Raw genomic sequence first — 26,102 nt, 5'->3', positions numbered from 1 at the left:
GGGAAGGAAAAGCTTTGAGAAACATTATTGTTTGTTTCTTGATTTGAAGGATACTGGACTTTATTATGATGAATATCTTAAGCAAGTGATTGATGTGCTGGAAACAGATAATCATTTCAGAGAAAAGCTCCAGAAAGCAGACATAGAGGAAATAAAGGTAAATGTAATTAAATAATTATTTAACAAACATTAGAACATCCCAGACACTGAGTTAAATACTAGGAATACAAAGATGAGGCTCTTACTTATTCTGAGTAAGTAATATCTAGAAAAAAGTCTGTTAGCATGAAAATATGATGGGGGTATAATATATTTTGGAAATGCTGAGAATGGGCACGTAATTCAGCAATGGGGAAGTCATTTTTCCTGATAGAGGCAATAGCATCATGCCAATAATTTCCCTGGGTTATTTTGAAAGTGATCTTATATTTCCTTTGAAGAATTAATTTGATCTATGGAACTAATGTCCTGGAGTAAATAATATTTAATGTAGAACTTTCAGCGTCTCTTATCTTCTTAAGTTAGGATTAAAACATTATTTATGGCAGGATGCCTGGGTGGCTCAGTGGGTTAAATGTCCAATTCTTGGTTTCCACTCAGGTCATGATCTCAGGGTCATCAAATTAAACCGTGTGTTGAACTCCATGGTCAGTGTGGAGTCTGCTTGAAATTCTCTCTCTCCCTCTCTCCCAACCCCTTCCCTCCTCTCACTTTCTCTCTCTCTCTCTCAAATGAATAAGTAAATCTTTTTTTTTTTTTTTTTAAAGAACATTATTTGTGACTAACAGAAAAGGTGGTAATAGGAAGTACAATAGAGAGATAATCCTGGGGTATGGGAATACTTTTATAACTGTCTGCCTTTCACAATCAGTTCCTCTTCCCTGCTGGGTCAAGGGGAGATGAAATGTAGTAAGTTAGACAGTTATTCAATGAAAAAGATATAAGAATTAAAACGGACAATAGGAATCATTATACATAGCTCAGGAAGACTTAGGAAAAACTGTCAGAAACAAGTTAGAATTTGTCCTTACCTTTTCAGCTAAGTATTTTGGTCAGGTTTTTGTTTTCGGTTTTTTAAAGATTTTATTTGTTTATTTTGACAGAGAGAGAGGAAGAGAGCACAAGCAGAGGGAGTGGCAGGCAGAGGGAGAGGGAGAAGCAGGCTCCCAGCTGAGCAGGGAGCCCAATGTGGGGCTCCATCCTGGGACCCTGGGATCATGACCTGAGCTGAAGGCAAAAGCTTAATGATTGAGCCACCCAAATGCCCCTCAGCCAAGTATTTTTAAAGGGGAATCATACTACATTTCTTCACTTCCCAAATATTGCTGACTGGAAAGATTATGGCTTTGCCCATATCACTCCACTGAATATACTTTCATGAAGGATGTCAGTGACTTCTTAATTGCCAAATCTAGTGAATACTTTTTTAAAAAGATTTTATTTATTTATTTGACAGTGAGATCACAAGTAGGTGGGGGGGGGGAGGCAGGCTCCCCAATGAGCAGAGAGCCCGATGTGGGGCTTGATCCGAGGACCCTGGGATCATGACCTGAGCCAAAGGCAGAGGCTTAACCAACTGAGACACCCAGGTGCCCCCAGTGGATACTTTTTATTCCTCTTCTTACTAGACTCCTTTCTATCATCTTGGTGGTTTTCAGATTTTAGGCTGGTTGAAACACAGATTCCTGGGCCCCACCTATAGACTTTGTGATTCAGTAAGTCTAGAGCTTACATTTCTAAAGTTCGCTCTTGGTGCTAATGCTTTTACTTGGGGACCACATTTTGAGAACCATTGTTATATGTAACAATGATGACCACTATCTCATTGAGTAAATTGCTTTTTTTGCTTCTATAACAGCAAATTCTCCTAGTTCTCCTTCTTACCTCTGAACATTCTTTCTTGGTCTCCCTTGTAGGGGGTTTTTTCTTTATCTTCCGCAGTGGGCCCTGTGGACTTAGTCCTAAAATGTTTGTCTGCCTGATTGCTAGTCAGATTTGCAGTTTGTGATTGCAAATGCATTTATAAACAAGAAAAAGTAAGCTACTAGCTATTTTGTTTCTTAAATTTTGGAACATGTACTTACCTATGAGAAAAGTGATCAAAGGAGACAACCTGAAAAAGATTAATTTTGTAAAGTTGTTTATATGTGTAATTACTAAAGTTTAAGGTGGCCAAGTTATTTTTTAAGATTACTTTATTGAAATGTAATTCACATACCTTAAAACTTGTGCTTTTAAAGCATATAATTCAGTGGTGTATCTACAGGTGGCCATCAGCACTATCTACTTTTAAACAACTTTGTTCCCCCGCAAAAGAAGCCCTGTGCCCATTAAGCGATCTCTCCCCATTTCCCCCCTCTTCTTGTCCCTTGGGAACCATTGATCTACTTTCTATCTCTATGGATTTGCCTATTTTGGACATTCCACATAAATGAAATTATATAATATGTGGTCTTTTGTGTCTGATTTCTTTGACCAAGCATAATGTTTTTCAAGGCTCATTATATTGTAGCTTATATTAGTACATTCATTTCTTTTATGACTGAACAATATCTCACTTTATGGATATTCCATATTTTGGTTATCAGCTCATCAGCTGATAGACATTTGGTCATTTCTACTTTTTATGCTAATATGAATAATGCTGCTATGAACATTCAGGTATAAGTTTTTATGTGAACATATGTTTCAATTCTTTAGGTATATACCTAAGAATGGATTTGCTGGGTCATATGGTAATTCTGTGTTTAACTTTTTGAGGAACTGCCAAACTGTTTTTCAAAGTGGCTGTACCATTTTGCAACTCCAATTACTTTTGAGTTTCTCCTTTGTGCTTTAATTATGCTTTCAATTGTATGGTTTTTATTTTTATCTTTTAATTTCTTTCTCCAAATTTTTATAAATTCCAGTTAACATGCAGTGTAATATTAGTTTCAGGTACAGAATTTTGTGATTCATCATTTAGATACAACACCCAGTGCTCATCACAATATGTGTCCTCCTTAATACCCATCACTGTTTAGGCCATCCTCCCTGCCCACCTCCCTTCCAGCGGCCCTCAGTGTGTTTTTCTGTAATTTAGAGTCTGTTTTATGGTTTGCCTCTCTCCCCTGCCATATTCATCTACTTTCTTTCTTCAGTTCCACATGAGTGAAATCATGTGGTATTTGCCTTTCTCTGACTTATTTTGCTTAGTATAATACTCTAGCTCCATCCATGTCATTGCAAATGGCAAGATTTCATTATTTTTCATGGTTGACTAATATTCCATTGTATATGTATACACATCTCCTTTATCCATTGATCACTTGATGGACATTTAGGCTCTTTCCATAATATATAGTTTTTACCTATCTTGCTTTTAGAGTTATAAACTGAGTATCTTTTAAAAGAAATGCTTTTTGTAATATCACATTTATCTAAATTAGCCAAAAGCATTTATCACTACTTTGTCATAAACTTCATTTTAATATATTGTGTCTGATCTAAAAAAGGAATGTAATAAATAAAGCTAACTTGTTAATTTTAACAGAGTGGGAGGCTAAGCAAAGAACTGGATTTAGTAAGTCACCATGTGAGGACAAAACTTGATGAACTGAAAAGGCAAGAAGTGGCAAGGTTAAGAATGCTAATTAAAGCTAAATTGGATTCTCTTCAAGGTAAGTGCTAAAGAAAAAGTAGGAAAGTTTCAGCATATGGTTGTTCAGGTCAGCTTATATTGTCACATACCATGTTCTTCTAGTCAAAATTTAATGTTAGTATTGATTTGTCTTCTCTTAATTTTTAAAATTTAGTTTTTAAAATAGGTAATATATTCATATCATTCAAAAGTCAAAATGATTAGCCTTAAATTATTATGTCAACGAAAAGTAATGTATTAAGCCACTGACTTAAAGGAGGAAGAATAATGTCAAAGGAAACCAAAAGAGAGAAAATCTAATTACAACAATTTCCATAGATGAAATAGAAAACTTGTCAGAGATGCTCTAAGAAAACCACACCAGGCCCAAAGAGTGTCAAAAGGAATTCTATTAAACTATTAAAGAACAGATTCTCGGGGCACCTGGGTGGCTCAGTTGGTTAAGTGTCTACCTCTTTGTTTCAGCTCAGGTCATGATCTGAAGGTTATGAGATCGAGCCCCATGTTGGGCTCCACACTCAGTGAGGAGTCTGCTTGGGATTCTCTTCCTTCTCTCTCCCTCTGCTCCCTCTCTTTATCAAGTAAAAATAAATCTTTTTTTTTTTTTTTTTAAGAACAGATTGTCAATGCTATTTAAACTATTCCAGAGCATAGAAAAAGAAGTAAAGCTTTTATACTCTTTTTTTTTTTTTTTTTGATTTGACAGACAGAGATCACAAGTAGGCAGAGAGGCAGGCACAGAGAGAGGGGGAAGCAGGCTCGCTGCTGAGCAGAGAGCCCGATGCGGGGCTCAATCCCAGGACCCTGGAATCATGACCTGAGCCAAAGGCAGAGGCTTTAACCCACTGAGCCACCCAGGCGCCTCAAGCTTTCATACTCTTAATATGTTATTGATGCCAAAACCAAAATTATTATATATCAAAATAGCAAGTAGATTTATTTTAGGAATGTAAGACTGACAGTATTAGGAAATCTAATACTATAAATCATCACATGAATAGATAAATCTTTGAAACTTCTATCTTTAAAAATTAAGATTTGGGGGACACCTGGGTGGCTCAGTGGGTTAAGCCTCTGCCTTTGGCTCGGGTCATGATCCCAGGGTCCTGGGATCAAGCCCCGCATCGGACTCTCTGCTCAGCAGGGAGCCTGCTTCCCCCCCCCCTCTCTCTCTCTGCCTGCCTCTCTGCTACTTGTGATCTCTGTCTGTCAAATAAATAAATAAAATCTTTAAAAAAAATTAAGATTTGGGGGCACCTGGGTGGCTCAGTGGGTTAAGCTTCTACCTTTGGCTCTGGTCATGATCTCAGGGTCCTGGGATCGAGCCCCACATCGGGCTCTCTACTCGGCAGGGAGCCTGCTTCCCCCTCTCTCTCTGCCTGCCTCTCTGCGTACTTGTGATCTCTCTCTCTGTGAAATACATAGATAAATAATCTTTAAAAAAATTTAAGATTTGGGGTGCCTGGGTGGCACAGTTAGTTAAACATCCAACTCTTGGTTTTGACTCAAGTTGTGATCTCAGGGTTGTGAGATAGAGCCCTCCTTGTATGGGGCTCCAAGCTCAGTGCGGAGTCTGCTCAAGATCATTTATCCTTCTCCTTCTGCCCCTTCCCCCACCCCCACCCTGCTCCCTGCTCATGCACAAGGACGCTCTCTCTAAAATAAATAAATAAATAAAATTAAGATTTGATTTTTTTTTTTAGAGCGATATAAGGTTTACAGCAAAATTGAAGTAAAGATGCAGAGATTTCTCATATACCCCCAAACACGAATAACCTCCTTCATTACTAGCATCATCCACCAGAGTGGTAAATTTTTACAATTGATGAACCTACACTGACACATCATAATCACCCAAGTCCATAGTTAACATTAGAGTTCACTTTTGGTGTTTTACATTCATGGGTTCAGACAAATCTATAATGATATGTATCTACCATTATAGTTTCATGCAGAGTAGTTTCACTGCCCTAAAAATCCTCTGTGCTCTGCCTATTCATTCTCCTATATTCTTTAAATGTTAGACTTTGAGGAGATTAAATAGCTATGAAGTAGAATTTTTGAAACGTGAAGATATCCACAGATAAGAAAGTAATCTCCTATATCAAACAACTGTCTCCATACCTATAGAAAAGGAGCAATTGACAAAATTTAATACCCCTCCTTAATTTTAGGAAAGTAATAAAACAGTAATCAATAGATACTTCTGTAACATGATCAGGTATGTCTAACTCAGCCACATCATACTTAGTGGGGAAATACAATTTTGTATTCTAACTAAAATCAGGAACAAGATGATGATGTCCACTAATTTGCATTGCATTGGAGGTACTAGCCAAAACAATTACATAAATGAAAAAAAAATGGAGGTAAAGTCATTGTAAAGGAGCTGATAAAACCATTTCTGTTTGCAGGTGATATGATTTTATACTTGGAAATCTCAAAATAATTGACTAAAAAATAATGTAAACAATAGGAAAATTCAGCAAGGTAAATTTAATATATAGAAATCAGTATTTTTCATATGCAACAGCCAGTTACAAGATATAATGGAAGAAAAGACTCCATTTACAGATACCAACAAAGATAAAATACCCAGAGTAAACCTATTAAGAAATTGGACTTATAGACCAAAAGCTTTAAAATACTCCTGAAAGATGCAAAAGTAGACTTGAAAAAAATGAGAAGACATACCATCTTTTTGTTTCTTTTTTTTTTTTTTTAAAGATTTTATTTATTTATTTGACAGACAGATCACAAGTAGGCAGAGAGGCAGGCGGAGAGAGAAGGGAGGAAGCAGGCTCCCTGCTGAGCAGAGAGCCCGATGCGGGGCTCGATCCCAGGACGCCAGGATCATGACCTGAGCCGAAGGCAGCGGCTTTAACCCACTGAGCCACCCAGGCGCCCCGACATACCATCTTTTTGATAGAAAGATTCAACATTATAAACATGTCAATTTTCCTTAGGTTAATTTATAAATTTAGCATGATCCAAATAAAAAATATGTACTTTCCCCCTGAATCTAGACAAGTTAATTTTAAAGTTCATATGAAAAAGGAAACAAGCAAGAAAAGCTACATACCTTGGAAAAAGAACAATGAAGGACTAAATAGTTACGCTAGATATTAAAACCTATCACTAAGCCGCACTCATGAGAACTGTATGGTTTTGGCATATAAGTAGAAAGACCAGTGGAACTGAATAGAAATACCAGAAGTAAAAGTAAATACATTTAGAATTCAGTTTGAATTAAAGGTGATATGTCATTATTAGTGGGATCAAGATAGATTTTTAAAGAGAATAATGTTGATACAATTGGGTAGCCATTTGGAAAAGGTACAGTTAGATCTCTCTCTCATTTGTATCAGAATAAGTACAAATGAATCAAAGATATCAGTGTAGAAAATAATACCAAGGGGCGCCTGGGTGGCTCAGTAGGTTAAAGCCTCTGCCTTTGGCTCAGGTCATGATCCCAGGGTCCTGGGATGGAGCCCCGCATCAGTCTCTCTGCTCAGCAGGAGGCCTGCTTCCTCCTCTCTCTCTGCCTGCCTCTCTGCCTGCTTGTGGCTCTGTCTGTCAAATAAATAAAATCTTAAAAAAAAAAAAAAGAAAAAGAAAAAGAAAATAATACCAAAAAACACTAGATGACAAGTTGATCAAGTTCTTTATTAAGTTGGAGTGGCCTTTCTAGTTATGAAAGAAAATCAAGAGGTTAGATTTGACAAGTGGGAGATCCTTCAACCTGGCTTCTCTGTCTTTGTGACATGTCCCCATAGGCTGGTTATCCGGGTGGTTCATTGGCCTTAATAAACACCTGAACATTTACTCCTGCTAAACTTTATATCACAAAAGAATCACCTGGGGAGCTAGTTAAAAATGCGGTTTACTTGATCTTATCTCTAGAATTTCTGATTCTGGGGGTGAGTAAGATGCATTTTATTTTATTTTTACTTATTTATTTTTAAAGATTTTATTTATTTATTGGACACAGAGAGAGAGAGTGATCACAAGTAGACAGAGAGGCAGGCAGAGGAGGAGGGGGAAGCAGGTTCCCTGCTGAGCAGAAAGCCTGATGTAGGGCTCCATCCCAGGACCCTGAGACCATGACCTGAGCCGAAGGCAGAGAATTAACCTGCTGAGCCACCCAGGCACCCCTGTAAGATGCATTTAAATGTGTGACTCTGGTCAGTGGATCGTATTGGACAAATGCTTGTATAGAGCATTAAACTCCCTGCTGGTGAATAGACATAGAAAACAAATACCAGGGGCACCTGGGTGGCTCAGTTGGTTAAGCAACTGCCTTGGGCTCAGGTCATGATCCCAGGGTCCTTGGATGGAGCCCCATGTCAGGCTCCTTACTCAGCAGGGAGCCTGCTTCTCTCTTTCCCTCTGGCTGCTACTCTGCCTGCTTGTGCTTTCTCTCTCTCTCTGTCCAAAACAATAACAACAACAACAACAACAAAACACAAAATACTCCTTATCCTGAGATTAAGGATATCAATGAGAGGTAAACTGAGCTCATACCCTCCTACTTCAGGTGGTCAGACATAGAAGGACATTCCATCCTTAAAGCTGGACCTAAGGTATTTTGAGATTACTTTCCTGTTAGACAACTTCCATCCCTTCAATCTTGGCAATATTTTCTTTATTCCAAATAGGTGCTGAATTTCATTATCTAAAGAAAACTGATGCTTAGAAAGCTTATGAGTGTTTTCTCACTGATTCAGAATTTATGAATTGAAATTTCTAATAATTGGAAGAAAGACTTAAAGGGTCCTTTTTTGGGGGGGGTGTAGTTGTTAAAGTAAGTAATACATTCACATGGGTGAAAACTAGAAACTATAGAAGACATATAGCAAAAGTGCTCTGATATTTTTGTACCCTGTAAGTTCCCACTGCCCCAAACATGATCCTTCGATTTCTTCATTCTTATATAAGCAAATACAAATAAAAATCCTTATTTTTCCTCTCTTCTTATGCAAAAGGCACCATGTAAAACACATTTGGTGCTTTGTATTTTTCTTTTAACAACCTATTTGGAGGTCATTCTGTATTAGTACATAGAGACCATCTTCATTTTTAAAAAAAGTTTCTTTTGCAACTGCACAGATGTCCATTATATCGATATGCCATAATTTATTTAACTAGGGCTACTGGTGATGGCTTTTTGGGTTATTTCTAGCGAACACTCTTGTACATATATCACTCCATATCTGTTATGTATTTGTAATTTTGATAGATATTGCCACCTGCACAGACCTTGTATCAGTACATACTCTTGTAATTTCTTACATCCTGTTAATAGTATGTATCTTCAAATTTTAAGAGTTTGACCATTCTGTTAGATAGTATAATAGCGTAGTTTTAACATGTATTTCTCCTGTTTGGGGTGAGGTTAAATATCTTTTCATGTGCTTCACTGTTTGGTCGTATCCTTTAGGCCTGGGTCTTAGGACAAATCTTTTCTTCATAAGTAAAATTTGTATAGTGCCATTGAAAGAATTCAGTGAAATCTTAATTTAACTACATTAAGCAGTTTCTCACTTTCTAGTATAACAAAATGTTCTGGGCTCATCTTGTACCTATCCTGCCTCAGGCCTGGAATGAGTCATTTCTCTGAGGATTCCTGGTTCTTTTTAGTGGGAAATGATATTACAGACCAAAGGCTGGCGTTAGGTGTGCTCATTTCTTCTGGAATATATTTTTTTCTTTTTTTAAAGATTTTATTTATTCATTTGAGAGAACGAGAGGGAGAAAGAGAAGCACAGCATGGGGGAAGGGCAGAGGCAGTGGGAAAAGCAGATTTCCTCCTGAGCAGGGGACCCCAGGATCATGACCTGAGCTGGAGGCAGATGCTTAACCCAGGCACCCCTGTTTCCCTCTTTGATTTCATCTTGTTTTATTTTTTCCTCTTGTCCCCTATGATCCTCTGTTTTGTTTCTTAAATTCCACATATAAGTGAGATCTATGGTAAGTTTCTTTCCCTCATTGACTTAGTTTGCTTAGCATAATACCTTCTAGTTCCATCCACGTCACTGTAAGTGGCAAGATTTCATTTTTTTGATGGCTGAGTAGTTTTCCATCCACGTCTTCTTTGTCTGTTCATCTGTTGATAGACATTTGGGCTCTTTCCATAGTTTGGCTATTGTGGACATTGCTGCTATAAACATTGGGGTACATGTGCCCCTTCGGATCACTCCATTTGTATCTTTAGGGTAAATACCCAGTAGTGCAATTGCTGGGTCATACGGTAGCTCTATTTTCAACTTTTTGAGGACCGTCCGTACTGTTTACCAGTATGTGGAAATAAGTGGCTGCAGCAGCTTGCATTCCTACCAGCAGTGTAGGAGGGTTCCTCTTTCCCCCACTTCGCCAATATCTGTCATTTCCTGACTTGTTATTTTTGGTCATTCTGACTGATGTGAGGTGGTATCTCTTTGTGGTTTTGATTTGTAGTTCCCTGATGCCGAGTCAGAGATTTCTTTCTTGCCTTCCACGATTCCCTATTTGTACATTCCTTTTTCCTAAGTGAGAACTCTGACTTTTAACAAATCAACACATGTGCCTATTTTGCTCAATTCTATAATCCAACTGAAATAGTCTAGATTCACTTTACCCATTCAACTATAGTAAACTGTAGCTTGTTTTCTGTTTGTTTGGCTATTTTTTTGTTTTTGTTTTGTTTTGTTTTTAAATAGGCTCCATGCCCAGCGTGGAGTCAAAAGTGGGGTTTTAACTCACAACCCTGGGGTCAAGACCTGAGGGGCACCTGGGTGGCTCCAGTAGGTTAAGTGCTGCTGCCTTTGGCTCCATAGTGAGCCCCGTGTTGTTGGGCTCCCTGCTCAGTGAGGAGTCTGCTGGGTCTCTCTATCCCTCTTCCTGTTCATGCACTCTCTCTCTCAAATAAATGAATAAAATATAAAAAAAAAAAAAGTCAGTGCTTAACCAATTGAACCTGCCATGTGCCCCAAACTGTAGCACTGTAGCTTGTTTTAAAAAAATTATTCACAAGAAAAACAATTGATATTTCTTTAAAAATAAGTCCTAGGGCGCCTGGGTGGCTCAGTGGGTTAAGCCTCTGCCTTCGGCTCAGGTCACGATCTCAGGGTCTTGGGATCGAGTCCCACCTTGGGATCGAGTCCCACATCGGGCTCTCTGCTTGGCAGGGAGCCTGCTTCCTTCTCTCTCTCTCTGCCTGCCTCTCTGCCTACTTATGATCTCTGTCTGTCAAATAAATAAATAAAATCTTAAAAAAAAAAAAAGTCCTAATCTTGGGACGCCTGGGTGGCTCAGTCAGTTAATGTCTGCCTTCTGCTCAGGTCATGTTCCCAGTTCTGGGATTGAGTCCTGCATTGGGCTCCCTGCTCAGCAGAGAGCCTGCTTCTCCCTCTGGCTGCTGTTCCCCCTGCTTGTACGCACGCTCTCTCTCTCTCTCCCTGACAAATAAATATATAAAATCTTTAAAAAAAATAAGTCCTAATCCAAATGAATTTACCTGAATTAGACTTTTATTGTTCCATAAAGGATTCATTGGAGCAGAATACAAAAAATTCCTTCATACAAATTTTAGAGCAATTAAAAAAAAATTCTATTTAGGGGGCAGCTGTCTGGCTCAGTTGGAAGAGCATGGGACTCTTGATCTGGGGGTTGTGAGTTTGAACCCCACATTGGATATAGAGATTGCTTAAAAATAAAATACTGGGGGAAAAAAAAGAAATTCTACTTAGTTTTTTTTTTTTTTTAAGATTTATTTATTTGTGAGAGAGTGAGAGCATGAGTTGGGGGAGGAGCAGAAGGAGAGAATCTCAAGCAGACTCCTCACTGAGTGCAGAGCCCCGACATGCTCATCGATGTGGGGCTCAATCCCATCACCCAGGAAATCGCGACCTGAGCCTAAACCAAGATTCAGTAGCTTAGCTGAATGAGCCAGTCAGGCACCCCTCTACTTAGATCTTTGATGAGGGCAGTATATTAGAGTTTATCTAATTAAAAGTAGGAAATGTGGTAGTTTTACAATAATAAAAAAGTTTTTACTATTATACTGATAGTCAACTAGCCTTTCTAGAAATATATAGAATAGTAGAATAATATTGAAGTGTACATATTATGTTGTATTTCTTTCTAGATTCAAGGACATTACTTTTGCCTAGAATAACAATATGTACAATATTCTAAAAGAAAATATGAATTCTTAATCTAAAATTTTGAATATTCTTACAAAATCCTGTAGGAATAAATATAAATGCTTATTCTTATGTACCATTTATATTAATGTTTCTAGCTTTCAGTACTTTATCATTTACAGTTTTCTCATTTTCTTTCAGATACAGGCATAGACCACCACGCTCTTCTAAAACAATTTGATCACCTAAACCACCTGAACCCTGACAAGTTTGAATCTACAGATTTAGATATGCTCATCAAAGCGGTGGGAATAATTCCAGAAAATGTTGTCATTGTTGTGTCTTTGAGGTTTTTGTCATTTGATAAGTCAATTCAATGAAGTGGCAATATGACTTTTAGATACTCTCAAGAGTATTTTTAAAGGGAGATAGTTTAACCTTTATTACTACAGATAGTAATACAGACCTAACAATCTGTAACCCCTTGCCCACAATTCCAAAACCCAAAGCACTACAAAAGCTGAAATCTGGCTTCAATTATAGTAAGGATATTTGTAGTTTTTATTTAGTCTACATAATGTGAATATTCCCAGACTTTGCTGAGGAAGTACTAATCTGTTTGATAACAGACTTTGCAAGGAATACATAATACAGCATAAATGCCATATTCTCTTTCTGAAATCTAGAAAATTCTGAAATATACCTAGGTTCTGGGTTTTTGGTAAGAGTTTGTGGCCTTCTCATGTTGTACTGTATGGAATTACCGAAACGGATGTTGTAGCCTTGCTAAGAGTTTAGTTATGTAGTTAGAAACCTTTCTAGTTTTCTATACTGTATAGATTTGATACAGTCCCCTCCTCCCCCCCCCTTTTTTTTAAATCTTATTTATTTATTTATTTGTCAGAGAAAGAGAGAGAGTGCACAAGCAGGCAGAGTGGCATGCAGAGGCAGAGAGAAGCAGGCTCCCTGCTGAGCAAGGAGCCTGATGTGGGACTCGATCCCAGGATCCTGGGATCATGACCTGAGCCAAAGGCAGTGGCTTAACTGACTGAGCCACCCAGGCGTCCCAACCCTTCCTTTTTTTAAAAATCAATTTATATATTATTTACTTATGAGGAGCTTTCTAAAGTTGAGGCTTGCTTTGAACTATGAGTTTCTTTTAATGCCTACATGCTGATAATAATAATGATTAAAATAAAATGGCAGAATTTAAAAGAGGAGTCCAATGTTTTCCAGACCTTCTATACTACCTTCTGTTAGAATATGCTGTATGCAGGAAAGCCCTTATTTATATTTTCAAATACTCCTTGTAATTTAGTTTAAATATTACATTATAGGCCACAAGTGATCTGGAACACTATGATAAGACTCGACATGAAGAATTTAAAAAATATGAAATGATGAAGGAACATGAAAGGAGAGAATATTTAAAAACACTGAATGAAGAAAAGAGAAAAGAAGAAGAATCTAAATTTGAAGAAATGAGGAAAAAGCATGAAAATCATCCCAAAATTAATCATCCAGTAAGAATTATGACTTTAAGAAACTGTAATTAGATGTAGCTACTTCTTTGTATCAGACAGTAGAATTTTATCATAAGTTATTAGTACTTTAGATTCTTAATTCTGCACCATTTCTCAAATTTGTGTTTTATTTTCAGTCTGTATACATAGATTATATTTTGTTTTGAGCATTTTTAAAAAATTGATTCACAGGGAAGCAAAGATCAACTAAAAGAGGTATGGGAAGAGACTGATGGATTGGATCCTAATGACTTTGACCCCAAGACATTTTTCAAATTACATGGTAACACATTTAATACAAATATTAATATTTATGTCTGCTGTTTGAGAGATTATAGTTGCTTTATTCTTAACTGATTTTTGCCAAGGTCTAATATCGAGTCCTATTGACAGTAAATGTTTAGAATTTTTCTCTAGGATAATAGAATAGTCTTTTTTGCTGACCTGCAGCATAAAGTACTTTGAGTCAGTAGCTGTGTCTTTTACCTGCTTTAACTGTTGACTCGCTACGACTTACTGTAAGGTTCTCTGTAAATGTGAAGGTACTTCTGTGACTAGCTAGGTTATATCTAACACGCTTTATGCTGTAATATTAAAATTTACTTTTTTTCCTATAGCATACTGTTTCACTTTATATTTTTGAAAAAACTGGTTAAGATATATTTGTCTAAAAAAACTATGAATTATAAATTAGTAGTAAATTGTTATCTGTTGGACTGATCTGAGGCTTCATAAAAAAGGAGGAAATATTCTCTGTAGCGTATGGCTGGTTCATGTTAGTACCACTTCTGCAAGCCAGTTGTGAAGAGTTGTATTTTAATTATTGATTTTTGAAGGCATTAAAATCAATTTTTGCATTTGTGACTTTTTAAACTTCAGATGTCAATAATGATGGCTTCCTGGATGAACAAGAATTAGAAGCCCTATTTACTAAAGAGGTAAATGAGTTCATTTGAGTGTTCAGTGTTTTTGCTCTCTTTTTTTCCATTATTTTCCTGCCTTTTATGTTGGTTTTAAACTTTTCTTTTTAGTTGGAGAAAGTATATGACCCCAAAAATGAGGAGGATGATATGGTAGAAATGGAGGAGGAACGGCTTAGAATGAGGGAACATGTAATGAATGAGGTATGTTTTAAAATTTTTAGGATTGTATGTTATTTCAATGGATATTCAAGTCCTTGTAATAAATCTTACCATAAAGTTGAAAATAAATACACAGAGTAGCTATTTAATTGAATTTTGCATTTTTTGACCCAGAATATTTGGTAGACTTCCTTAGTATAAATAAAGTTATTTTGTAACTACTTTAAAATATTTTAAAATTTAAAAGGTTTTTATTTAGGAGATTAATATGCTGTTGCATGTCCTTTAGAAGTAAAAGATAAGGTAGTCTAATACTTGATATTTTATTTTATTATTTTTTAAAGATTTTATTTATTTATTTGATAGAGAGAGACACACAATCAGAGAGGGAACAGAAGCAGAGGGAGAAGCAGGCTTCCCACTGAGCAGGGAGCCCGATGCTGGGCTCAATCCCAGGACCCTGGGATCATGACCTGAGCCGAAGGCAGACGCTTAACGACTGAGCCACCCAGGCACCCCTAATATTTGATATTTTAAAAGTCTGTGTTTTTATTAAGAAAATCCAAAAAATCCAATACCATAATGGTTTATAACAACTTATTTATTTCTTGTTCACATTATTAAGCTGAGAACTTTGGTCATAGACTTTGGAGGCCGGTAGCTAAAGCCCACTGTTTTGTTTCTGTGATTTTCACCTGATGTTTGAGCTATTGGTGATGAATTGGGATTTCTGTTGACTGCTGGCATCCCACGTGTCAAATGAACTTCTCTGGCCGTTATGGAGTTCACTTTTGCAACTGAATGGCTATAGGAGCCATTGAAGAGGATTGGGAGCGGTTGTTAACATTAATTTTGATTTAGTTAGTTTTTTTAAAGAAAAAATATTGAAATAATGTTAATGTAAACTCTTTTACTCTTGGCTCAAACAGTCCTCTGTCTGGAAAGGTTATTTTTCTTGGGATTTTACATGGTGTGGTGAGGGAGGAAGACCATAATAGTCTAGCCAAGTCAGATCAGCAGACTCAAGCATGATGATCTTTGAGTATCAGGTGTATAGAATCTCACTGTATTTTCAAATCTGAATAATACAGAAGATAGCAATATCTATATTCTGATTCTAATCAGAATTAGTTGTGTAGTAGCAACTATTAGAAGACAATTTCTAGTGATAGGAGAGTTATTTTATTTTATATATACTTTTTTTTTTTTTAACCAGGTTGATGCTAACAAAGACCGATTAGTGACTCTGGACGAGTTTTTGAAAGCTACAGAAAAAAAGGAATTCTTGGAGCCAGATAGCTGGGAGGTAATAAAACCTACTTGAAATGGGATGTATGATTCAAGAAATTCTACAGCAGTTCATTCTATTTTTAACTTTTATTTTCCATTATGTTTGCATGTAGAGCCTTACTGTCTTGGCTTTTAGGTAAAATGTCACTATAAAATAATGAATGTGATTTTTTGAAAAACTTGTGGCAATTGACCTCTTATTTGTAATCATGTTACATATAACTAGCAGTCTTTTTAAAATTTTACTTTTTCTAAATGTAAAATAGTGTTCATTCTTAAAAATTAGAAATATAGATACATTGAAAGAATAAATTAGAAGTTACCTATAATTCTACCTTTCAGAGGAAGATACTTAATTTATGCATTGTGTTATGCCGATTTGGAATTGTTTGTATCTTTAGTGTATGCATGTATAGCACACAATATATAGTGTACTGTCCCATTTTTATTTTATTTTACTTTAATTAATTAATTAATCTTTGAGAGAGAGAGAGAGAGCAAATGAGGGGGAGGAGCTGAAGGAGAGGGAGAGAATCTTGAGCAGGCTCCATACCCAGTGTGGAGTCTGATGTAGGGCTTGATTTTGCCACCCTGAGATCATAACCTGAGCCAAAATCAAGAGCCGGGTCCTCAACTGACTTAATCACCCAGGCACCCCTGTCCCATTTTTAATTTACATGTACACATAAACTCCTATCTCTCTATGTATATTTTTAAAGATTTTATGTGTTTATTTGAGAGAGAGCACAAGCAGTAGGAGGGGCAGAGGTAGAGGCTGAGGGACAAGCAGACTCCCTGCTGAGCTTGGAGTCCATGCAACTCAATCCCAGGACCCTAAGACCATGATGACCTGAGTGGAAGTCAGGCTTAACCGACTGAGCCACCCAGGCACCCCATCCTGTCTTTATAGTCTAATGGCATCATACTGTATGAATGTCTTTGTATGTTTGAGAAATTCTGTGTTTTTTAATGTTAGCAGTATTTCCTGATGCCATTCTTTAAAAAACAGAATTTAGAAGTGATTCCTTAACATGCAGTTGTGTGATTATAGCATAATTTATATAACCATTGGAACAGATTTAGCCATTTGGGTCAATTCCAATTTTTTTACTGTAGTAATTAACACTATGACAACTCTGTACTTATTCATACATCTTTGGGCATCTATAATAATTTCCTTGGGATTAATTCCTAAGAATAGAACTATTCTCAAGGTTTATGACCATTTTTAGTTTCTAAATATATTTTGTTGAATTGCTCCAGAAAGGCATACCAATATATTCCATAGTTTACTGTGAATACACATTTTTTTTTTGTGCATGCACATTTTAAAGAGAATAGTTGAGAGGTAGCAACCAGAAGAGTTTGAAAAAAAAGTTGTCATTTTCTATACAAAATATAAAGATTACTATTTCTTTTTCTTTTTTTTTTTTAAAGATTTTATTTATTTATTTGACAGACAGTGATCACAACTAGGCAGAGAGGGAAGCAGAGGGTGGGGGAGGAAGCAGGACTTCCCGCTGAGCAGGGAGCCTGATGCGGGGTTGATCCCAGGACCCTGGGATCATGACCTGAGCCGAAGGCAGAGGCTTTAACCCACTGAGCCCCCAAGGCACCCCAAGATTACTATTTCAATTAGATTTTTTTTTTTTAAAGATTTTATTTATTTGACAGACAGAGATCACAAGTAGGCAGAGAGGCAGGCAGAGAGAGAGGGAAGCAGGCTCCCTGCTTGATCCCAGGACCCTGGGACTATGACCTGAGCTGAAAGCAGAGGCTTTAACTCACTGAACCACCCAGGCGCCCCTCAATTAGATTTTTAATCTGTGGATCCATTTGTCCAGAAAATAGTTTGAGATAGGGTGACCAACTGTTCTGGTACAGCCTGTGCTGAGGAGTTTCCTGGGGTGTGAAAATTCCTTGGGGTGCTGAATCAAGGATAGTCCCAGGATGACTGTTTATCAGCGTAGTTTGAGATTAAAGAAATCAGCTTTTTTTTTGGTCCTGTTTTTTTTCTGACATTTGTAATATTTCTGGACTTTGGTGAAGAAGAAGAAGAATGCTAAGATATTTGAACATTCATTCCATTTATTGCTTCTGGTGAACTAGATCAATAGCTAATTACACACTTTTTTTTCATTTTAACATAATTTTAGATTTACAAAAGAGTTATAAGAATAGACAAGGAATTCCTGAATACCCTTCCCCTAGATTTCCCATTTTACTACAGTTATTCTCTCTCTTTATCTCTTTCTCTATTTTTAATCTATGTGTGTATGTATTTATATATAACATACATCATGTTTTTGAAAGTTACTTGCACACAGTGCTGCTTTAACCTTAAATACTTGAGTGTGTATTTTTTTGCAAACAAGGACTTATCTTGCATAATCATGGTAAAATTATCTATGATAGCTACACACAGAAAACTCTCTCCAGTCTCTAGACTTTATCGAGATTTTTTGTTAATTTCCTAATACTGTCCTTTATAACAAAAGAAAATCCAGGATCATACTGAATTTAGTTGTAATGTGTTCCTAATCTCCTTTAATCTGAAACAGTTCTTGAGTCTTTGTATCTCATGGCATCCATATTTCTAAAGAGTATAGACCAATAATTTTGTAGTATATCCCTCAGTTTGAGTCAGTCTTCTGTTTCTTTAGGACTGCTGCTTTTGGTAGAAATACCACCAAAGTGATGCAAAGTGCATCATATCATGAAGCATATGCTGCTGATTATTTTCATAACTGACAACGTTAATTTTGATTATTTGGTTAAGATGGTGTCTATCATGTTTCCTATTTTTTCTTTTGTAATTTAAATAGTACCTTGTCCAACCCACCATACTGCCAGAATCAGAAGTCAGCATTAAAAAAAAAAAAAACAACTCGACATCATATCGAAAGTATTTCCAAATAGAATTTTAAGCATTACTTTAATAGTTATGGAAGTGCTTGACTGTTTTCTCAGGAACAGATACCCATTCTTTTACTGTTTATTTGTAAAAAGATAGTGCTGCTATAAACACATTTTTATATAATGCTTTTTATGTGTTTAAGGTTATTTTATAGGATGGATTCTCAATGTAGTACCAGTAAGACCAAGGGAATCTTTTTAGGGCAGTTGATGTATTTTGTAGAAGTATTTTCCAAAAGAATTGCATTACTACCATTACCACTGTTTAAAAAAAAAGTCTTTGAGGGCATACTTTGAGATTCATTATCTACTAATTTTAGCATTCACTGATAAATCTTGCCAGAATCTATTATTACAATGACTATTGACAAATGGTGATTTTCTAACCATCATTCCTTCCATATTTATCAATTGGCTTTCTACAGTAAGGAAAAGCTATCCCTTCTCCCATCCCCGTTTATTTGAGTGTAGATTCATGGCTTCTTACTTTATTCAGTAAAGCTTGAATCCTTACTATCATGATTTATTTCGAATAATTCCCAGCCAAATTGCCCCAGATTTGGCTGGGAGTTCCTTCAAACTGGCTTTTATATCCTTTTGGCATGTTTCCTATCATTCTTTGAGGACTTCCTTACTTTTTAGCATAGTAAGATGTTCAAGGCTCATCTCGTTCTTTCTCCATCCCACCTCTGGGATCAGCCATTTTTCTGAGCAACACTGGTCCCTTTTAGTGGAGATCGTTATCACAGACTAGGATCTGGGCACTGGATGTGTTCCTTGTTACCAGAGAGTCTTTGTTTCTAGGCTTTGTCAGATAATAGAGTTGGGTAATTTAAAAAAACATCTAAATGTGTGTGTGTGTGTGTGTGTGTGTGCGCGCGTGTGTGTATTTATATATATACATTATATATTTATATTTGTATTATGTGTTTCTGTATATGCACGAATTATACACATACACAGATACACTTACATTCATATTCATCTTGGTATATTTAGGTACCAATATATATAAAACTTGATGAACTCATTGGGGCTCCTGGGTGGCTCAGTCGGTTAGGCGTTTGCCTTTGGCTCAGGATGACCTGAGGAGAGGGTCCTGGGACAGAGCCCAGTGTGGGGCACACTGCTCAGCATGGAGTCTGCTTCTCCTTCTCCCTTGCCCCTCCCCCACTCATGCTCGCTCACTCTCTCTCTCAAGTAGATAAATAAAATCCTTAAAAAACAAAACAAAACACAAACTTAGTGAGTTCACACTGATACCTCCTTAAGTTTCAGTCCAGTGCCAGTACAACATCCTATCTCTTCCTCTTTCCATATTTCATATGAAACCTGGCTCCTATTTTCCACAATATTATTCCACTTACTTCCTCAATCCTAGGATGTATACAGTGTTTCAGATTGCTAAACTCTGCAAAAAGGAATTTATTACTTGTTTAGGTTTTTGTTGTTGTTCTTAACCTGAGCATGTAGTCTGAATACTGTGACCCAAAGTTTGTTGATTAGCTCTTTTTCCCCCCTTCTGTTTATTCACTTAAAATAAAAGTCTAATTTATTTTCTTTTGTTTATAGTCAGTTTGGGTTTTCCTGTCCTTGTGGATTTTCTTTCTTCTCTTTTCTTGAGTGTATCAAACACTGACAAGTTTCTAAAAATCAAACCTATATGAAAAAGTTGTATTCAGAGAAATATGATTTCCTTTCCTGCATTTTCTCTATCCTTTCTACCCAGTTCTCTTCATTGTTCTATAGGTAATCAATTTCATTAGCCTTGGATTTTTCCTTTTGCTCAAATAAATACATAAATATGTTTTCTTATTTCCCCTTTCTTACTGAAAGCTATATTATGATAGATTCTCTTATACTTTGCTAATCATAGAATTTTCAAGCTGAATCAGACCCTGTTGGACATCCAAGATTATTCTTTCCTCATTTTTGTCCATTTTTTTTCTTTTAGACATTGGATCAGCAACAGCTCTTCACAGAGGAAGAACTGAAAGAATATGAAAATCTTATCTCTTTACAAGAAAATGAACTTAAGAAAAAGGCAGATGAACTTCAGAAACAAAAGGAAGAGCTACAGCGTCAGCATGACCAACTTGAGGCTCAGAAGCTGGAGTATCATCAGGTGGTATTTATAAAATGATTGTGGCATTAAAAGGAATTTTAGGTGCTTTGCTAAACGCATGTGTTTTTGTAATATAATATTTCAATGTCCTATTAGCTATATTATTTTAAATTTTAGTACTTTAAAAACTGCTTTGTTGAATATTAATCTAAATTTTAGAGTTTGAATATCTCATTTTGGAAAACAATTTTCAATTAGTTTGTTGTGGTTTGTCAAAGGTCATGAGAAAATAAAAGAATACTTACTTTTAAGACATTCTTTTTCCATACACTAGGTTGTACAGCAGATGGAACAAAAAAGATTACAACAAGAAATTCCTCCATCAGGGCCTGGTGGAGAATTGAAGTTCCAGCCACGTACGTAACTTTATTATTTTTTTTCTTTTGTTTAAGGAAATAAGAATATTGAATAAATTGAAATCTGTGTTTATTACAAATGTAATTTCAAATCATTAATATCTATGGTATTTACTATGTATTTGGGGAAATAGCACAACTTGTACTACAGAAAAATGTAGTACAGAAAAACGTACAGAAATGAGCCTTCTAAAATGTCTATACATCAGCTCATTTCAAAAGCTATTTGATAGCTATATTTATGGTGAAATGATTTATTTCAACATTATTCATAATTCTTTCTAATCAGTTATCAATATTGTTAAAGAACATGTTAATTGTAATCTATGATTAGCTAAGTGTATTTTAAAAATGCTTTATATATAATATATACAGATATTTTATATATATATACACATACGTAATATATATGTGTGTGTGTGTGTGTGTGTGTGTGTGTGTGTGTGTGTGTGTATGAAGATTCAGAATAAAGGGAGATACCTTTAAAATGAGAGCTTTTTTTTTTTTCCAAACAGACATTTAAAGTCCGAAGTCCACCAGAACTTGGAAGAAAACTGTTCAATCAACATCTGTGTCATCTTTTTACCACCCTTCCTTTTTTTTCTGCTCAATAAATATTTTAAAGCATATATGGAATAAAAGAAGATGCTTTTTAAATGAGAACACATCTTTTCAGGACACAGATATTTAAGGATTAAAGTCCACCACAACCAGGAAGAATACAAACTCAGTATCTGCTCTCACTTTCATACCTCTCTTTAATTTGTTCTCCTTTAATGATTTAATTCAGTGGCCATAATTATGCCATAATTTAACGAAACTATCAGTAACTGTTTAAGTGAGAAATTTCTGTACTGCTTTTAAGGTAAATTTATATTGTCACTTACTCATAGTCTTTTATAGGTGCTTATCATCCCCTCTCTTGATAAAAGTCTCTTTGTTGTTAATAATTCTTCTGAGAGGACCACACTTTCCCCCAGTGTTTCTTGATAACTTCTTCCCACTTCCAGCAACCTTAACTGCTAGAAATTCTTCTACTGAAGAGCTTTTGCTACCACTTTAGGTCATTTTTGGGTTCATATATTTGTTTTCTACTCTATTAAGATCAGGTTCTGCTACAAAAAACCCCCAGAAAAACCAAAGATAACAGTGTTTTAAACTAAATAGGAATTCTTCCCTCTTCCATAAAGGAAATCTGGAGGTAGGTGGTGTCAGGTTCCTAACTCTCTCCTCTGCTATCCTCAGTACATGGTTTTTGTCCTCAAGTTACCTCATTCTCACTGTCAAAGATTGTTTTTGGAGGCAGTGGGCAAGAGGAGGAAAAGGAACTTCTCCCCAGTTGCATAGGTTTCCTGGACTGAGTGTTCCTGGAGAACCACACATTTTAACTTACATCTCATGTAGCTGCTAGGGAATCTGAGAAATCCTTGTGGAACCAGCTAAAAGTTAGGATCTTTAACTAAAGAAGAAGGAGTTTATGTTTGGTACACAACTTTCAGTTTTAACCCAGACAGCTTTATTGGCTACCTATATATCTGTGTACACTCTTCGGAAACATAGAAAACACTCACTTGCCCTGCCCCAAAAGGAAATCTGCCACATACAATCCATTATTGCATATAGCTCAAAGACCATAATATCTGTGTATAGTCCCCTCTATCAGGTTAGGCTATGGATCTACTCTTCTGCACATCTACAGACTACACAAGGTGTCTGCCTCATGAGTACCAAATGCATAATGGTGGGATAGGTACAGGATAACGGCAATAAAATCGACCTTTCAGAAGAGGGGAAAATAGCAACCCCTGGCCCATAACACTTAAAAGGTACTGCCTGGCAAAAATAACAAGGTCTCTCTGCTCAGTCTGTGAATATATTCCTTGATTTTTACATCAGGCAACCCCTGATTCACTTTTGTGGGAGGAACTCCTCTGTCGAATGTCCTCAGGGGCCCTTGGCGCTGCCTTCTTGGAAGCTTTTCTTGTCCATTAATTTTCAGGGATACATCTGAGTGGGCAAGGGAAAGGGTGCTGATCTTGGGGGCTGGGCAGTATTAGCAGTCCACTTCCTGTTATACTGGGTTTAGGGGCTTGGGATTGTTTTAAATAGTTATAGGCTGTTGCAGGCCAGGTTTGGGGTTTGTGTTTGTTTGGTTTTGGTTTTTGGCAAAAAGATTCCCTAAAAACTAAGTATGTTTCTGGTCTGTCTTTCTCAATTATGACAATGAGTAACCACAAAGATCTTGCCAAGACACAGTTTTTAACAAGAACATCATATTTTACTTGCTGGCTTCTGTGCTCTCTCTCTCCCCTTGGGTCTTAAATGAATGGTACCCACTTGGGACCATTTTAAACGGTAGGCTTGGATGGGCTGACAACTGTCTGAGTCTGATCTCTTTCCTTAGGATAGCTGCCATTACTTGGCAGAAAATTCTTGAGAAAAGGTTGAGGCAGAAAAAGAAAAGGCAGAAAAAGGTTGAGGATGCTTTTGCACCTTCCTTAGAACCCTGACTGATAACTGTTTCAGTTTAAAGTATGGTAGTAGCTGACTTTTCCAATTTTTCAGGGCTCCAGATTTGGGACTTGTCAATTTATTTTGTAGAGAGCTGTTCCCTCGGCAAAGCTATATTCCTTTCCATCTGTCTTGTTAGCCTTAGCCTGAGTCACATCTCTCCTGTAAGACTGTGCTGAGGGCTAGAAGCAGCCTACATGCTAGTACTCAGATGTTCTACCACTACTTCCTCTAATACCTTTACCTTAGTGGCATGAGGTCTCACTGCCCAAAGCCCTGCCTCCTCAACTAAGCTAACTCCGTATTTAAGATCCTTTTACTAGCCGTACCTTCTAGCTACCAAATTCTGTCTAGGTCAGGATTCCTGGTTGTAGATAATGGAATCTTCTTTAGCTATTAAACATAAGGGGCTTGATTAAGGGGTGCAGAGCTCACAGAATCTTTGGGAAGGCGGATAAAACAGAACCTGGGCTGAGCTTCTCAGAACTACATCACAAGAGTGGGCTGCCAGAGAAGCTGCTGCTTCTGGAACAATTCGAGAAGCTGCCTGCCAGCTCAAGATGCCTCGTCCTGCTGGATTAAGGCAGCCGAGAACAGTTGCCAGCTCCAGAACTGAATCACCTCTGCCGAGCTTTGTGGTGGCAAAAGTGGACAGACACCTCATGGGCTGCCTCTCTCCCATCTAACTTGGTTCTGAGCAAAAGTCTCAAGTGAGTGCATCTGCTCGACTGGGCTAATCATATCTGGAACCTAGCTGCAAGGGTGGTTGGGAAATCCTAGTATTTAACTTTACTACCTCTGTACTACAAGAAGGCATGTTTAAAGCTATTGAGTGAGCTAATCTGTTGTAAGATCCCATAATTTTAAAGATTTTATTTCTTTATTTTTGTGAGAACTAGCAGGGGGAAGGGAAGGGGCAGAGGGAGAAGCAGGCTCCCCACTGAGCAGGGAGCCTGATGCAGGACCCAGTCCCAGGACTCTGGGATGATGACCTGTGCTGAAGGCAGATGCTCAGCTGACTGAGCCACTCAGATGCCCAACATCTCATAATTTTACATTGTGTCTCTTCACATTAATAATTTTTAAAACTCTTAGTCCTCATTTTTACAAAATTTTTAAATAATGACTGCATACTCCAAAGATACCTCAGATTTCTTTTTTTTTTTTTCTTAAATCACAGATCCCAAAATTAAATGTAGCAATCTGGGAAAGTTCTACTTATATATAGCTTTAAAAAAACACAAAAAAATCACTCAACAGAGTAATGCTCTGTTTCTTTAGAGATGGAGAAGGATTCCTATCTCTATTGTTTAAATTGTAGGAAACATTTAAAAATGATCTGGCAAATCCTTTTGTTGATGACTCTTACTATGACAAGAAACTGTGATAAGACAGGGATTCAACCAAGGTAAACTTCTTTAAATGGTGGACTGGGGTACAATCAGAAAGGCAGTGGAGGGGTGCCTGGGTGGATCAGTTGTTAAGTGTCTGCCTTTGGCTCAGGTCATGATCCCAGGATCCTGGGATTGAGCCCCATATCGGGTTTCCTGCTCAGTGGGGAGCATGCTTCTCCCTCTCCAGCTCCCCTGCGCTTGTGTTCCCTCTCTTGCTATCTCTCTTTGTCATAAATAAATAAAATCTTAAAAAAAAAAAAAGGCATTGGAGACAACAGTATTGTACTATGATTACATAATATGATAAATATGGATACAGGGTAATCATATGAGAATATATAAATGTATCAAAGTAACATGTACATCTTACATTTACATGATGTTATATGTCAAATATATTCAATTAAAAATATAATTGGAGAATGATTTAGAGACGTTTTCTTAAAATGACCTTTTGGAATGAGTAATAATGGGTGGTTATTACTGTAGACATACCTCACAGTTTTCAGCAAATTTTTATAATTTATATTATAAAAAAAAAATAAGTGCACCTGGGTGGCTCAAATGATTAAGTGTCTGCCTTGGGCTCAGGTCATGGGTCTCCAAGTCCTGGGATTGAGCCCTGCATGTCAACTTCCCTGTTCAGCTGGGCGTCTGCTTCCCCTGCTCACTCTTCCCCTCCTGCCTGCTTGTGCTCTCTCTCTCAAATGAATAAATAAAAATATTTAAAATGGAAAAAAAAATTGTTAGCCCAAGTTTATCTATGGACTTAAGGAATTCCAGTTCTTATGAGTATTGGGCATTTATGAGTGAATATTATTTCTTACAGAGTTGCTAATGGTATTCTTTACAGCTCTGTTAGAAAGTATTGGTACTGTGTTTCATTTATACCGTTCTTCTTTTTATTTTTAAAATATTTATTTATTTTAGAGAGAGAGAGAGCACGCACATGAGTGTGGGGAGGGGTAGAAGGAGAGGGAGAGTATCTCAAGCAGACTTACCACTGAGTGTGGAGTCCATCATGTGGCTCCATTTCAGGACCCTGAGATCATTACCTGAGCCCAAATCAAGAGTCCTATGCTTACCTAACTGACCACTCAGGTGCCCCTATACCATTCTTCCCGATACTTTTTAGGTATTCA

General features: G+C 36.9%; 1 protein-coding gene across 6 annotated transcripts in view; it reads left to right on the top strand.

The window, feature by feature from the left end:
* NUCB2 (nucleobindin 2) overlaps positions 1–22,187 on the top strand; it is a 49,752-nt gene extending 27,565 nt beyond the window's left edge. For all 6 annotated transcript variants that reach the window (XM_080815462.1, XM_080815465.1, XM_080815466.1 and 3 more), the window contains 11 exons: positions 50–157; positions 3,533–3,659; positions 11,965–12,068; positions 13,101–13,286; positions 13,479–13,569; positions 14,166–14,224; positions 14,318–14,410; positions 15,585–15,674; positions 20,529–20,699; positions 20,974–21,055; positions 21,571–22,187. In XM_080815462.1, coding sequence (XP_080671588.1) covers positions 50–157; positions 3,533–3,659; positions 11,965–12,068; positions 13,101–13,286; positions 13,479–13,569; positions 14,166–14,224; positions 14,318–14,410; positions 15,585–15,674; positions 20,529–20,699; positions 20,974–21,055; positions 21,571–21,578 — 1,119 coding nt within the window. In that variant the 3' untranslated portion in view covers positions 21,579–22,187. The remainder of the gene's footprint in view (positions 1–49; positions 158–3,532; positions 3,660–11,964; positions 12,069–13,100; positions 13,287–13,478; positions 13,570–14,165; positions 14,225–14,317; positions 14,411–15,584; positions 15,675–20,528; positions 20,700–20,973; positions 21,056–21,570) is intronic.
* The last annotated feature ends 3,915 nt before the right edge of the window (positions 22,188–26,102 follow it).

This window comes from Martes martes (genome assembly GCF_963455335.1).
Source record: "Martes martes genome assembly, chromosome: 10".
In the NCBI taxonomy this organism is placed as follows: Eukaryota; Metazoa; Chordata; class Mammalia; order Carnivora; family Mustelidae; genus Martes; species Martes martes.
The sequence above is the reverse complement of the archived record's forward strand: the minus strand, read 5'-3'. Positions and strand labels throughout refer to the sequence as shown.